Genomic DNA, 14,522 nt, shown 5'->3' with positions numbered 1-14,522 from the left:
AGGGAGGGAAGAATATTTGAAAGAAGGGTGGTCCAGGAAAACTTAGTACATGTGAGTATTATCTTTATGCCACTGGTCCTCCTACTCAACTTGAGTTATTTAAGCTATGAAAATATAATGCAAAACTACATGCTGAATCCACTGCTTTTATAACTTTTCTGTTTAATTCAACAATTAATTAAATGTTGTTTTATCAAATGGCAGGTGCCTAAAAAGAATTGATCATCTAAATACATGTTAGGGTGAACCACAGAACTCATGACCTATATTGAAACAGAAACCCAATAATAATGTATCTATACTTCGTTAATGTTGTAAATAGAAATTTTCTATTTAAGAACCATTAACTAGAAACAGAGTGGCACCTGACTGGTCTGTGGCTGTTTTTTTAATCCCCATCACTTTCTTATCTTCTTATCATCTCATCTTTGGCCATTTTTACTGCTCATTCATCCCTGGTCTCTAGGGTGGGTAAATCAGGAAAATTGTTGGTGATGGAAAATCAGGTGTCTGCACTAACTAATCCTAGGTTTCAGAAGAAATGTAATAAAAATTACAGATTAAATGATAACGCTTGTAAAATTTCAATTACCCATTGTCCCTATTAATTTTGATAATAATAGAATACTAACTTTTAAATGATATTTTAATTATTTTGGTATAAAACATTTTGAAACCTGTGAATTCAATGATCAGATATTTTTCTAGTTTGAAAGTTGCTGTTGTTAATTCTGAAAATGTTATAATCTAATAACACAGTCTTACAGTAAATGTCTTAAATGCTGTGTGAAAAAATGCCTAATTAACTAAATGCTGTTGGGTAAATGATCAGCAGTAGTTTATATGAGACTTCAGATATCCAAATAAGTGAATTAACATGTGGGCGATGATTTTATTAAACTCGATTTTTGAGTGGAGACTAGCACATATTTTTCCCTTTAAAAGAGTATTATCCTAAGCAGACATAGAGCAAAATAGGTATTATTAATAAGAAAATTTGAAATCCTCATTAAAAGTGCTATGTAAATAAACTTAAATCAGACTTTGAAATATTAGTTCCTATTTCTTACAGATAAATCTGTTCAATAGTTGGAAAACATTCAGTTTCAGGGTAACTGCTAATATACATAAAATCTTTATTGTCTTTGTGATTTTGTATTTTACAAGTTCTGAGAAGCTGAACTATGTAAATTAAACTATTTTATACAGTGAAAGCTGGATGCATCAGGCCTGAAGTCCAATACTGAGAGAGGCTTGGCCACCTGTCTTTGAAAGGATTCTTCAGAATTACTACTATCTGTCGTGTGTGTGTGTCTGTGTGCGTGCATGCGCGCTCACACATACACACACACACACACACAAACACATTCAGTCTTGTCCGACTCTTTGCAACCCCCCGGACTGCAGCCCACCAGACTCCTCTGTCCATGGGATTTTCTAGGCAAGAATACTGGAGTGGGTTGCCACTTCCTTCTCCAGGGGATCTTCCTGAACCAGGGATTGTACCCATGCCTCTTGCGTCTCCTGCATTAGCAGCGGGAGTCTTTACCACTGCGTCACCTGGGAAGCCCACTAACTGTCTTACTCAGGATATATCTACAAAGATTTCCTGAGGAAATGATTGCCTTTTCAGCGCTATCATTGGTTCTTTTCCGGCAATGGTTCTCAAGAGGGGTGGTGTCAGGGGATTCTGCCATATCGCTAAGGGCACGTTTTGCAGCGTCTACAAATGTTTTTAATTTTGACAGTCACACCTGGAGGTTGGTGCTATTAGCATGCAGTGGGTAGAAGGTAGGGATGCTGCCGAGTGTCCTAGAATGCTCAGGACAGCCCTTAAGTCAAAGAATTATCCGGACAAAGTGCCCACAGTGCTGCCGCTGAGAAGCCGTCCTACGCAGGGGTTTCTCAAGCGTGAGGGTGCAGTAGCGCCACCTGGAGGGCTGGTTAAACCTGGATCCCTGGACCCCACTCCCAGGGCTCCTGATGCGGTAGGTCTAGAGTAGGACCCAAATTTCCGCAATTCTAACAGGTTCCCACGTGATGCTGATGCTGCCTGTTTATTTCTTCTATTATGTCCTTCCTCAATTTTGTCCAGAACAAGAGACTTTAGTCCTCAAGTAGCTTTTTAAGAAAATCAACAAATTTTCAAATAAATATCTGAGACATCAAGGAACTCAGCCCCACACAGAACAGTGGGAGAAAAGACTGTTGGGGTGTGTGTCTTTAGTGGCGAGTCAAGAATGAAGGTGACCTGAATCTTTCCTGTGCTCTATGCCTGAGAATCAATGTGTAAAGATAAAGTTACCTCCTTCATCATCACACTTATACGCTGCTTAATCCTTAGTTGTTGCTTTCCAGATGTTTTTAAGAAGTTTCATTTACTTACAGTAGAGCAATAAAATTCCCAGAGGCATGGTGGCAGAAATGATTAGTTCTATGTTTGCCAGTATCTGGGAATAGGCACAGTGGTCTGCCTATAATAGCAAATGTTTTGGTAGACAGGAATATGACAGAACATAATTTTTTGAAATAGTTACAACAGAACTGTCCAATACAGTGATTATCAGACACTTTTCTTAGCCTAAAACCTTTGCTTCAAAAAAATCTTAAATGAAAATACAAGCAAATAAACCCAGAAGCTGAGCTGCCAAAGCTGATCTTTTCTGTGGGAGAGTCTCCCCACCTCCTGCCACCTTCTTTAGCTACCCTCCTAAATCAGAAGCTATACACAGGAGAGTTTGAAATCTACTGTTCTAAAGTCTGAAAAAAAAACCAAAAACCTAAAGTTAAAATATATATGTTTTTTTTTCCTTTAAGAGAGGGTAAGAGCTCAATTGGATAAAACCATCCAAGTTCCCTTACCGAGGTAACAATTTAAGCCTCTAAATTTCAAAGGTGTGAAAACACAGACTCATGGTCTTTTATGGAGGAGTCTCAGAACTGAAACACAGTTAATGCTGTTTCAGAAATCAGTCAACTGAGAATACGAAGAATTTCTTTACTTCCTGCTAAAATTGAAGGACAGATCACAAAGCTAATCTTAGACTGTATTTATATGTGCTCAGTGTTCTTACACAGATGATTTTAAGCATCTAATAAAATGTGTAGGCTAAAGTAAGATGCATTTTAAGATCTTACTCTATCAAAAGCAGGTAATGGGGAAAACTAATTTTTCTCAAAATGGGTCTGAAAACATCTTTATTTTCAGAGCTTGTATCAGCTGAATAGTAAGTCAGAACCAAAATTAATTAGAATAATTAAACTGTAGTATTTTTTTGCTATAATGTTTTTATCTGTTAAACCCCTTTTTGGGAAGTAGATTACTTTTCCTACCAATGTCAATTGCCATAAAAACTAAGCAGATATGTGTAAGCTCTGCAAACCACTCTCCTCACCAATGACACTGAAGTACACTGAGTCAAAGCAATTATTCTGCTAAATAAAGACAAGAATGAGGACAATCAGTCTTACCTTATAGCACAGATACAGCAGTATTAATATCGGTATTGAATATCGCATTATACATATCTATATAAGAAAGACATTATTTAGATTACAAGTATTTGGAATAGTTTTACTTTATATTTTTGCTTTGTAAATATTTTATTTTAAAATATATATATATAATCTAACAGGGCATGAATCTCCAATAGGTGAAAAAAACTGAGTCAATCATTTGTAAAGTATTTGTAGCTTCCACCATATTGCCACCTAGTGAATTTACAGGGCAGAACAACTCAGAACTGCACTTATGGGCTATTAATCATTACCATATTCTTATTAGTAATTATGTACATATTATATATTATAGTAATTAACAATAATAATAGTGATAACTCTAGATAATGGGATTACTGGTTATTTTTAATATTCCCTTTTGTGCTTTTCAGTATTTCCAAATTCTGTATTATGAATATATCTAACTATGAAAAAAAATTAGAAAATAAAACTAAAATTAAGCACAAAATTATTTTAAAATAATTCCTTATAATGCAGGGAACCCAAAGCTGGTCCTCTGTGACAACCTGGAGGGATGGGATGGAGAGGGGAGATGGGAGGGGGGATTCAGGAAGGAGGGGACACATGTATACCTGTGTCCAATTCATGTTGATGTATAGCAGTGGCCATCACAATATTGTAAAGTGATTATCCTCCAATTAAAATAAATAAATTTAAAAAATCATAATATATCAATTATTTTAGTTTTAAAGTTTAGTATCCACTTTATCAAACTGATACTTAGACAACTCTTGGGAAAACAAATTGATAATGAAAGAAATACTGAAAGTCATAAAAATGAAATGGAAAAAGAAATAGCACTGACCCTCTTTGGGTTATAAAGATGGATCAACTTCAGAAGTAACTCCCATATTTCAGGGCTGCATAAGCCAAATGACGCAAATACACACATATGGGATGTCCAGAGGTACTTCATTCTGTAAGGACATAGGCAGGCAAAGGTCAACAGTGCTAACCGTATAGAAGCCCCGAGACAGCTGTAAAGGCAGCTATATTATTTGTGATCACAGAACTGACTAAAACTATGCAGAAACCAACTGCCAAGGTGTTAGTTATTAATTCCATTGCTTTTTGAGAACAATCATATAGTAAAAATAGAGGAACACTTGGTAATTAGAACGGGTTTATAAATGGTATTTTGTACTGGGAGAAGACAGTAAATAAGGATATTTTTATGGTAACCATAATCATTTAGGAAGATGACTGTCAGTTTCCAAATTACATTGCTAAACTATGTCAGGTAAAGAGTGGTCATAAAAAAAATAAATAGATAAGACAAAAATACCTCATTGTGCTCAATGCCAAGAATCCAAACAGAATCGTATGTATTAAATTGTAGGCAGTTTCTGGTTTCAGGCCAATTGTGTACTTTCCCATTTCACACATGGACTGTTGATTGGTAGAATCACTGGATAAAACAGCACATATACAAAATTAGTTCTTAATTTTAATTCAGCTAAACCTTTGTTAAAGAAGAAGATACAAGAAAGCTATGCCTTCATATATTTAGAAATATTTTATTTCCCTAAAATAAAGTGAACAGCTCTGATCAATTTTGAATTTATGAGGCCAAAACTGTCATAAATATATTATTAGAGTACCTAAAATTGCATAAATTTCATTTTAATTTAAACAAAACCTTAAAGTCCTTCAATCTCTTCAATTATAAGAGACAGCAAAAAATTTTGCAATCACTAAAACTATAAGAGATCTTCAGAGGTGTTGTAGTACTCATATTTTTCTAGTTTTTACAAATAAGAAATAAAAGTATATCCATAAACTTGGAACTCAGTAGTTTTATGAACCAATGATCACATTCTTAACCTATCACCATATCTCATTACATATGTCTAACATGATTTTTAAAATCAAATATGGCTACATTAAAATGATTGTACCCATAAAATTAACAATAATCCTTTAACATCACCTAACACCCAGTTCATATTCTAGTGTCTATATTTGTTACAATAGCTTTTTTCAGGTAGTTTCTCTGAATCAGGATCCAAAGCTTTCATACTGCATTTCAGTAATGTGTGTTTTAAATTATCTTTCAATCAACAGAATTACTCCCCACTCCCGACTTTTTAGGGGCATTTACTTGTTGAAGAAAATGTTATCATTTGTCCTATAACTATTCCTACCTTCTGGATTTGGTTGATTGTCTCCTTGTGGTGCCATTTAACATAATTCTCTATTCTTATATTTTTGATAAACTTTTAACTAGATCTAGAGGTTAATTATCAGAGTCAAGTTCATTTATTTTGGCAAGTACACTTCATGAGGGTACAACGTATTCCATACTGCACCAAGTAGGAAAGTATGTACTGTCTGGTTATTCCTACTTGAGTGACACTGAGATGGATGAGTGTGTTCAGATTTGCACAATTTGTTGTCAACGGGAAAAGGAAACAACAAGTAATGGCTGCCAGCTTAGGATAAAAATAATACTTCCATAAAGGCTCCACTTATCCGTCATACAAATCCAGTAGGCTTGGATATGTACAGTGCTTCTGTATAACTACCGACCTATTATTTCCTGGAATTCTCTTTTCACAACCCTAGATACTTAAGAAAATGAAAACGATACTCTATGATAAATTTCACCACTGGTGATATTCTTTACCTAAACGTTATGTATCACAACCCAAACTCTGGCTTCCAGTGACACTAAAAGATGACTCCAGACAAGAATATACACTTTCATCCTCCCTTAATACTTGGGAGAATTCTGCAACACCTCTCCCAGGCCCTGCAACTGAGCTAGAATGCTCAATTAACTCTGTGAATATAGAGCAGGGCGCCCCTTTCAGTTATATACTGCACACTAATGTAGATGTGCTGTATAAACATAGTAGTACCATCCTTCCTAGCACCAGAAGGCAGGAATACTTTAAATACTTGGCGTTGACAGTATTTCCTTCAAATTACTTAGACATTAATTCACATTAAGACACTGTAATTCTTTAGAGACTTTAATTAATGTAGTGCTTTCCTCTAATCAAGTCCTAAATCCCTACCTGGTAGATGAAGACGCTCTAAAATCTTTATCTATAATCATATACCAAATCAGCTTCCAGGGACGGCTCATAGATTCACACTGAGCATGGCAGACATTTTCACACAACACTGCAGGCCAACTGAACTTCCTGCTTTGCATGCAGTCTAGAGTCCTGTCGACACTTGATGTGTCTGGAATAATATTAAATTACACTGTCTAGAATAATTTCCATCTATTTTCACAGGGCTAAATTTTTATCTTGGGCTCAGTATAAAAAGAACACTTCTGAAAGATACTAAAATAGTTTATAGTCAATGAAATATCTTCATGGTTCAATGTTGCTTCATTCTTAATAATCATAAAACACCTCAGCTGAGCTGGGCTCACTGTAATGACTTTCTCCCAGCCAACTCTTGGTGGCTGTGAATCAGCTCACCAGCACCTTAATTGGCAAGGTAACTACACAGAAAAAGGGCTTCCTTCTGGGCTTCATTACATTTTCACAAATGACAGTAGCTTCAACTTCTTACACTTAATTTTCTTTCAATTTAACATGGATAGTAAATGCAAAAACCTCCATCAGCTTGATAGGCAGGTATTCCATAGGTTTTAAAAAGTCTTCATATTCCCTGACTTTTTCTTTTAAGTAGGTTAGCAGATTGCTACATTTAAAAAAAAACAACTGTCAGTTAATACCTTAAGACTTTTAGTAGACGCTAATAATTATGGTCCATTCCAACTTCATAAGCCCTAAACAAGATGCAACAAAACAAACAATGGTTTGTAAATCAATAATAATACCTGCTGCTGCTGCTGCTGCTGTGGCTAAGTCGCTTCAGTTGTATCCGACTCTGTGCGACCCCATAGACAGCAGCCCACTAGGCTTCCCCGTCCCTGGGATTCTCCAGGCAAGAACACTGGAGTGGGTTGCCATTTCCTTCTCCAATGCATGAAAGTGAAAAGTGAAAGTGAAGTCGCTCAGTCGTGTCCAACTCTTCGCGACCCCCTGGACTGCAGCCTACCAGGCTCCTCCGCTCATGGGATTTTCCAGGCAAGAGTACTGGAGTGGGGTGCCATTGCCTTCTCCGAATAATACCTGATAATGATAGCTAAAACCAACAAAATACTCTATGCACAAGGCACTAAGTACTTTGTGTAATTTTAACTTATTTCTCACAAAGCTTTGATGGGTAAATACTCTTAGTGCTCTCATTCTATAGAAAGGGGAATGGAAATACGGAAAGGTTATGTAACTGGCTCAAAGATCACATCATTCCCAAGTGCGCGGGCCAGGACTTCAACCCAAACCTGGGTGCATGGCAACCACGACTATTTACAGTCTCTTCACTGTTCCACCCATAACAACTGAGAGTAGAGTCCATCCTAACCTGGGCATGTTCTCCCTTTAAGATAACTGTACTCTGCTCTGTATCTAATGCTTCGATTTTCAATTTAGCAATTTTTCTGCAACACAGAACAAGGTCATTAAAGCACAAAATTAGATTTCTGAAATATGCCATACCTGAGATTACGGAAGGCCACAGCTAATGCTGCAATCACTGTGATGGACAGAACAAATATATAAGCATAAAAAAGCAGAGTATCTGAAAGTCTTTCAAATGTATTAAAAGGTAGAAGGCCAAATGCTTCTTCACACAGGTATAGGTTTGCATCAAAATCTCTAGGAAATAAAAAGAAAGCAAAGTATTAAATTCAATACAAGATAAGTAAACCTCACATTTTTCCTCAAAACAAGCCTGAAATTAAAATAACTGATAACTTACATTTTAAAGACTCTGCTGATTTAATACTAAAAACAAACACAGACTTTAAATTTAATCATACCTTGTTGCTCCAAATCCAAATTTTGCCTTGAGAAATTTAAATATGTGTTCGTCTGACTTAAGGTTAAGAATTTTCTGTCAGGGAGGGAGAAAACAAAAATTGCTAATTAGCTCCTTATACATGGTTTTCTGTCCATTTCCCATTGAATACACTTATTCAATGTCCCATTTCACAGGACTGTATGTGTGTATGTATAAAATTAGTAAATGTTCAAAACAATTCTTAGAATCAAGAAATTCTAAAGCTGAGATTTTCTTTTTTTTTTTTTTTAAAAAAGTTTTTTAAATGAAGTATGTTCATTACAATGTTGTGTTAGTTTCTGGTATACAGCAAAGTAACTCTGTTATACATACATATATTTGTTTCCATTATGATTTGCTACAGGATATTGAATATAGTTCTCTGTACTATACAGTAGGACCTTGTTCTTTATCTGTTTTATATATAGTAGTGTGCATCTCAGAGTTCGACACGACTGAAGCGACTTAGTAGCAGCAGCAGCAGCAGCAGCAGCAGTGTGCATCTACTAATCCCAAGCTCCTAATTTATCTTTTCCTGAACTTCTTTCCCCTTTGGTAACCATAAGCTTGTCCTCTATGTCTGTGAGTCTGTTTCTGTTTTGTAAATAAATTCATTTGCATCATATTTTAGATTCCACATGTAAGTGATGTGCGATACTTGTCTGTCTCTGTCCGATTTACTTCACTTAGTATGATAATCTCTAGATCCATCCATGTTGCTGCAGATGGCATTATTTTATTCAAAAGCTGAGCTTTTCAAACTCCCTTTCTTCCTGTCTTTTTTTTTTTTTTTTTAGCAGAATCACTTTTGCAAACAAAATCTAGGCTTAAGTTCAATATGCAAATAGATAAAAGATGAGGTTCTTTGGTTTCAGGGAAAGCAAGATGGCTGAAGCCCCAGTGAGTACAATTTTTTAAATCAGAAAACTGATAATATCATGATCTGAAACCTCAAACAGGAACATAGTCCACAAATCCTATTTTGCTGATACAAGACTCATTCACTCAAAGATAATTCAAGACACAGCAGTAACCCTCAAGGGGTGAAGAGACAAATGCCAGTGTTTATCATTAGTGAGTATAATTTTAATTCACATTATTTTATTTTTAACTTATGGCTTACAAAAATTCATATAACATAAATGGGTGAAGAAATTATATCAGAAGAAAAATGAAGATAGAAAAAAAATATGATTAATCCAGAACTGAGGTTGGTACATAAAATATATTCACTAGAGATGAGCCACAAATCTGGACTCAAGCATTCTAGCAGAAAATGCAAAGAAGGAAATAAAAGCCTTTATGCTACTCACAGGGTCATAAGATTAAAACCAACCAGTTGCTTAGAAGAGATCCTTATGGTCTTAAAATTGAGACTCAAGAGAAATCTTGCCCCTGGGTATATGAAAAACAGTGAGCAGTCTCAAAGAGTATCTCTTCCTAATTCTTCCCATTAGGTGGCTGGCAGAATGTCAAGTGCAATTCAATAGACGTTATTTTTTGGGGGAGTCAAAGAACAGTGGTCCAGATATGCAGCTCTCTCCTGGTTTAATCCAGACACAGATAACTGAACATCTAGAGTGGTGAAATGAACAGACTGCATAACTTTCAGCCAGTCTTTCAGAAACGCTGATTGTTCTGCTCAAATATGTTTTTGGTGACTACTGACCGATAATGGAGTTTAAGGACATAGTGACAAGGACCTGGAGTAAAGGTGTGTAACGTGGCTGGCTGAGTGAAGGGTCTTTTTTTCTTCTTTGACAGTCAACAGACAGGGGGAGGGACTGCCATTCTCCTAGAGAAAAGGTCTGTCCTGGTCTGGCCTTCCCAGAGGGGTGAAATCATCTCCATCAATCAATGTGGCTCTGATAATAAAGCTAGTTTTATTTATGAACTTAATCCAATAAAAATCATGTCATTTTTTTTAGTACTATAGTACAGAAAACAATCTCTAAAAAGCAGATTTTTTAAATTTAGAGAAATGCTTGTTAAATGCGTTTAAAGCTGAGTTTTTAAAAAAGTTTAATAAACTCAAAGGTGGGTTCAAAGTAGAACATGTTAAAGAGTGAATAGAAATCAAGGACTAAAATAAAGAAAACAATCCTGTTACTGAAACAAAGGTAAAACTGAATCTGTTTAAAGTAAAACTAGTAACTCTTCAGTAATGCTAAATTAAATATATCATTTTATTAACATACCTTAATAATGTTGTTGAGAAAAAGTGTCAAACATAAAACGACAAATAAATGTAACAATAGTTTCCCAAGTCTATTAAGGAAGTTTCCAGTTTTCAGATTTTTCTAGAAATTAAGAGAGTTAAGTTTTAATTTTTTAATATTCATTTCACTTCATAAACATTTAAAATGAGATTACTTAAAAAATTTAAAAGTGAGTCATGCAACATACAGAGAAAATATAACCTAATTTTCATGCAGTAACATTGCTTAAAGTTTGTTATTTTCTAATAGTAAATGAATCACTTAATAATAAGCTCCATATGATAAAGAAATGTAACCAAGTCCTTTCTGTTTTAAAGACCTCTTCAACCAGAGAATGGAGTCAGCTCCTTAGAAGGTACTCAGCTCATACTGACTGAAGAAATCTTTTGATGATTTATCCACTGCTTTGTATGTCACAGACTATAACCCATTAAATAAAAACACCAGCATAAAAAATAAATTGTGCTCTTTGATATATAATAGTTTTATTGTAACACTCAAATAACTTTATAGATTATCAAATATAATATCTAAATAGTTCAAAGATGAGTGATAATTCATTTCTAATTAAGGTTAAAAGGATAAGTGAGACATACAGTTTCTAACAGTCAGCTAAAAGCCATTTATTAAAATCTTTGTGAGGATTTGCCATAGCAATTCTCACTCAAAAGACTAGTAAGAAAAAGGATTTATTCTTCCCCAAATGGAAAACAAAACAGCTTCTTGATTTAAAAGTGATTATGAGAAATGTTTCTCATATGCTTATGAGACAGAGAATAGGCTTTGCAACATTATTAAGGAAATGACAACTAATTCAAATTTTATGTAAATTTAACAAATTTTAATTGTATAATAAAGTCAAAGATTAGGTGAATGTCAAACATGTTATTCTAGTAAGTGTCCCAAGGTATTTATTTATTTGGAACCTCAAATTCTCAAAACTGTTAATTTTAACTGACTTAAAAATCAATAATAATAATAATATAATATGTAAGAATGAGGGAGAGTGGTGTTACTACTTCAAATAACAAGGTGTCCACCGACTTTAAAGACTGTGACAAACTTCCTACAAGCAATAGGTTCTTCTCATTCTTGAGTTCACACTTGAAAAGTTAACATTTTTTTCTTTTATTTCAACTTTAAACCAATAGCATTCAAATAAGTATTTCAGGCTAATCCTGAATTTAATTAAGATTCCAATTTTTTAGGAAATAATAATGTCACAACAAAGGGATGATGACATATCAGAGAGCTTGAAAACAAATGCTATACCATGCACTTCAAAAAAAAAAATATGTCCCTACTGTGATTTAGTGGGAGTTTGGTCATAAATTTTCCTTTGTATCCTATAAGAAGACATGGTCCAAACAAATATACATTTTTTAAAAAGTTTAAGGACAAAAAAAAATAAGTCCTACCTGAAGTTTTCTTGCAATTAATACCGAAAGGTTAAAACTAATAAGCAATGATCCAAGAATCATGGAATTAAAAAACTGAAGCATGCAGACCAGGAGTAAACCTGTGAGCTGTATACCATACAGCCATGTCACCTGCAACAACCAAAGGTTAGATGGTTAAACAGATTTTATCACGGGACTCCCACATGCTGATGGGTTGGCCCCTAGCTGAATACATCTCTAGTTATAAATAATGCAGAAAACACACCTAGCTTCAAGTAATACAATCTAAGAAAGGAAAATACAACACTATACCTTTTAGTTATAGAACATTTTAAACTTTATAACATTAAAAAGAAAGGAAATATATGAAGTAGAGGAAGCAAACAATGGTATAAATAAATTCTAGAAATAGGCAAATGCTGTTAATAGCTTTCAATTTTCTTCTAAATTCCTTTACAGTTACAGTTTATAATATTTTATCATATTCCAACAATCAATAAGTTAATGTATACATTATTTCCCAATCTTTTATTTCTCAGTCTTCCCTAATGATGTTGAACATCTTCATGTGTTAATTGAACCTTTATATATCTTCTCTGGAGAAATATTTATCTAAGCTTTTGCCTATATTTAACTATTGAAAGTACTGTAAGAATTCTTTATATATCCTGGAAATCTCTTTTCAAACATGTGATTTGCAAATTTTGTCCCCCATTTTCTAAGCTGTCTTTTTACTTTCTTGGTGATATTCTTTGAAGTACAAAAGGTTTTAATTTTGATGAAGTTCAATTCATCAATTTTTTTCTTCTTTTACATACTCGGGATTTTGTTGCTGTTGTTTAGTTGGTAAGTTGAGTCCGACTCTTTGTGACTCCCCCGGCTGCAGCATGTGACTCCTCTGTCCTCCACCATCTTACGGAGTTTCCTAAAATTCATATCCATTAAGTCAGTGAGGCTATCTAATATGTCGTCCTCTGTCAGCCTTTTCTCTTTTTGCCTTCAATCTTTCCCAGCACTAGGGTCTATTTTGGTGAGTCGGCTCTTTGCATTAGATTGTCAAAGTATTGGAGCTTAAATTTCAGTCCTTCCAATGAATACTTAGGGTTGATTTCCTGCAGGATTGACTGGTTTGATCTCCTTGCAGTCCAAGGGACTCTCAAGAGTCTTCTCTAGCATTACAATTTGAAAGCATAAATTTTTCAGTGCTCAGCATTCTTTATAGACCAACTCTCACATCCATGTGACTACTGGAAAAACCATAGCTTTGACTATACAGACCTTTGTTGGCAAAAGGATATTTCTGCTTTTTAATATGCTGTCTAGGTTTGTCATAGCCTTTCTTACAAGGAAAAAGTGTCTCTCAATCTCACGGCTGCAGTCACTGTTCACAATGATCTTGGAACCCAAGAAAATAAAACCTGCCACTGCTTCCGCTCCCTCCCCCAACTTCTATTTGCCATGAAGTGATGGGCCCTGATGCCATGATGTTAGTTTTTTTGAATGTTGAATTTCAAGCCAGTGTTTTCATTTTCCTCTTTGATCCTCATCAGTTCAGTTCAGTTCAGTTGCTCAGTGGTGTCCAACTCTTTGCGACCCCATGGACTGCAGAACGCCAGGCCTCCCTGTCCATCACCAACTCCTGGAGTTTACCCAAACTCATGATCCTCATCAGGAAGCTCTTTATTTCCTCTGTACTTTCTACCATTACAGTAGTATCATCTGGATATCTGAGGTTGCTGATATTTCTCCTGGAAAGCTTGATTCCAGCTTGGGAGTTAGCCAGCCTAGCATTTCACATGATGTCCTCTACATATAAGTTAAATAAATAGGGTGATAATATACAGGCTTGACGTATTCTTTTTCCAATATGAACCAGTTCATTGTTCCATGTCCAGTTTTAACTGCTGCTTCTTCACCTGCATACAGGTTTCTCAGGAGAAAGATAAGGTGGTCTGGTATACAGTCAAAGGCAAGCCATTCAATATCACAGTAATCCAAGTCTACGCCTCAACCAGTAATGCTGAAGAAGCTGAAGTTGAACAGTTCTATGAAGACCTACAAGACATTCTACATCTAATACCCAAAAAAGATGTCCTTTTCATCACAGGGGACTGGAATGCAAAAGCAGGAAGTCAAGAGATATCTAGAGTAACAAGCAAGTTTGGCCTTAAAGTACAAAATAAAACAGGGCAAAGCCTAACAGAGTTTTGCCAAAAGAACACACTGGTCATAGCAAACATCCTCTTCCAACAATACAAGAGATAACTCTACACATAAACATCACCAGATAGTCAATACCAAAATCAGATTGATTATATTCTTTGTAACTGAAAACGGACAAGCTCTATACAGTCAGGAAAAACAAGACTGGGAGCTGACTGTGGCTCAGATCATGAACTTGTTATTGCAAAATTCAGACTTAAATTGAATAAAGTAGGGAAAACCACTAGACCATTCAGGTATGGCCTAAATCAAATCCCTTACAATTATACAGTGGAAGTGACACACAGATAATCGA

General features: G+C 35.2%; 1 protein-coding gene across 7 annotated transcripts in view; it reads right to left on the bottom strand.

Moving 5' to 3' along the window:
* DPY19L3 (dpy-19 like C-mannosyltransferase 3) overlaps positions 1–14,522 on the bottom strand; it is an 81,103-nt gene that overhangs the window by 16,728 nt on the left and 49,853 nt on the right. For all 7 annotated transcript variants that reach the window (XM_015100545.3, XM_042231929.1, XM_012190103.5 and 4 more), the window contains 7 exons: positions 12,023–12,154; positions 10,584–10,685; positions 8,366–8,439; positions 8,043–8,201; positions 4,805–4,927; positions 4,325–4,436; positions 3,472–3,528 (listed from right to left, as the gene is read on the bottom strand). In XM_015100545.3, the coding sequence (XP_014956031.1) occupies positions 3,472–3,528; positions 4,325–4,436; positions 4,805–4,927; positions 8,043–8,201; positions 8,366–8,439; positions 10,584–10,685; positions 12,023–12,154 (759 nt within the window). The remainder of the gene's footprint in view (positions 1–3,471; positions 3,529–4,324; positions 4,437–4,804; positions 4,928–8,042; positions 8,202–8,365; positions 8,440–10,583; positions 10,686–12,022; positions 12,155–14,522) is intronic.

This window comes from Ovis aries, chromosome 14, assembly GCF_016772045.2.
Source record: "Ovis aries strain OAR_USU_Benz2616 breed Rambouillet chromosome 14, ARS-UI_Ramb_v3.0, whole genome shotgun sequence".
In the NCBI taxonomy this organism is placed as follows: Eukaryota; Metazoa; Chordata; class Mammalia; order Artiodactyla; family Bovidae; genus Ovis; species Ovis aries.
This window is presented reverse-complemented; position numbering and strand designations above follow the sequence as displayed.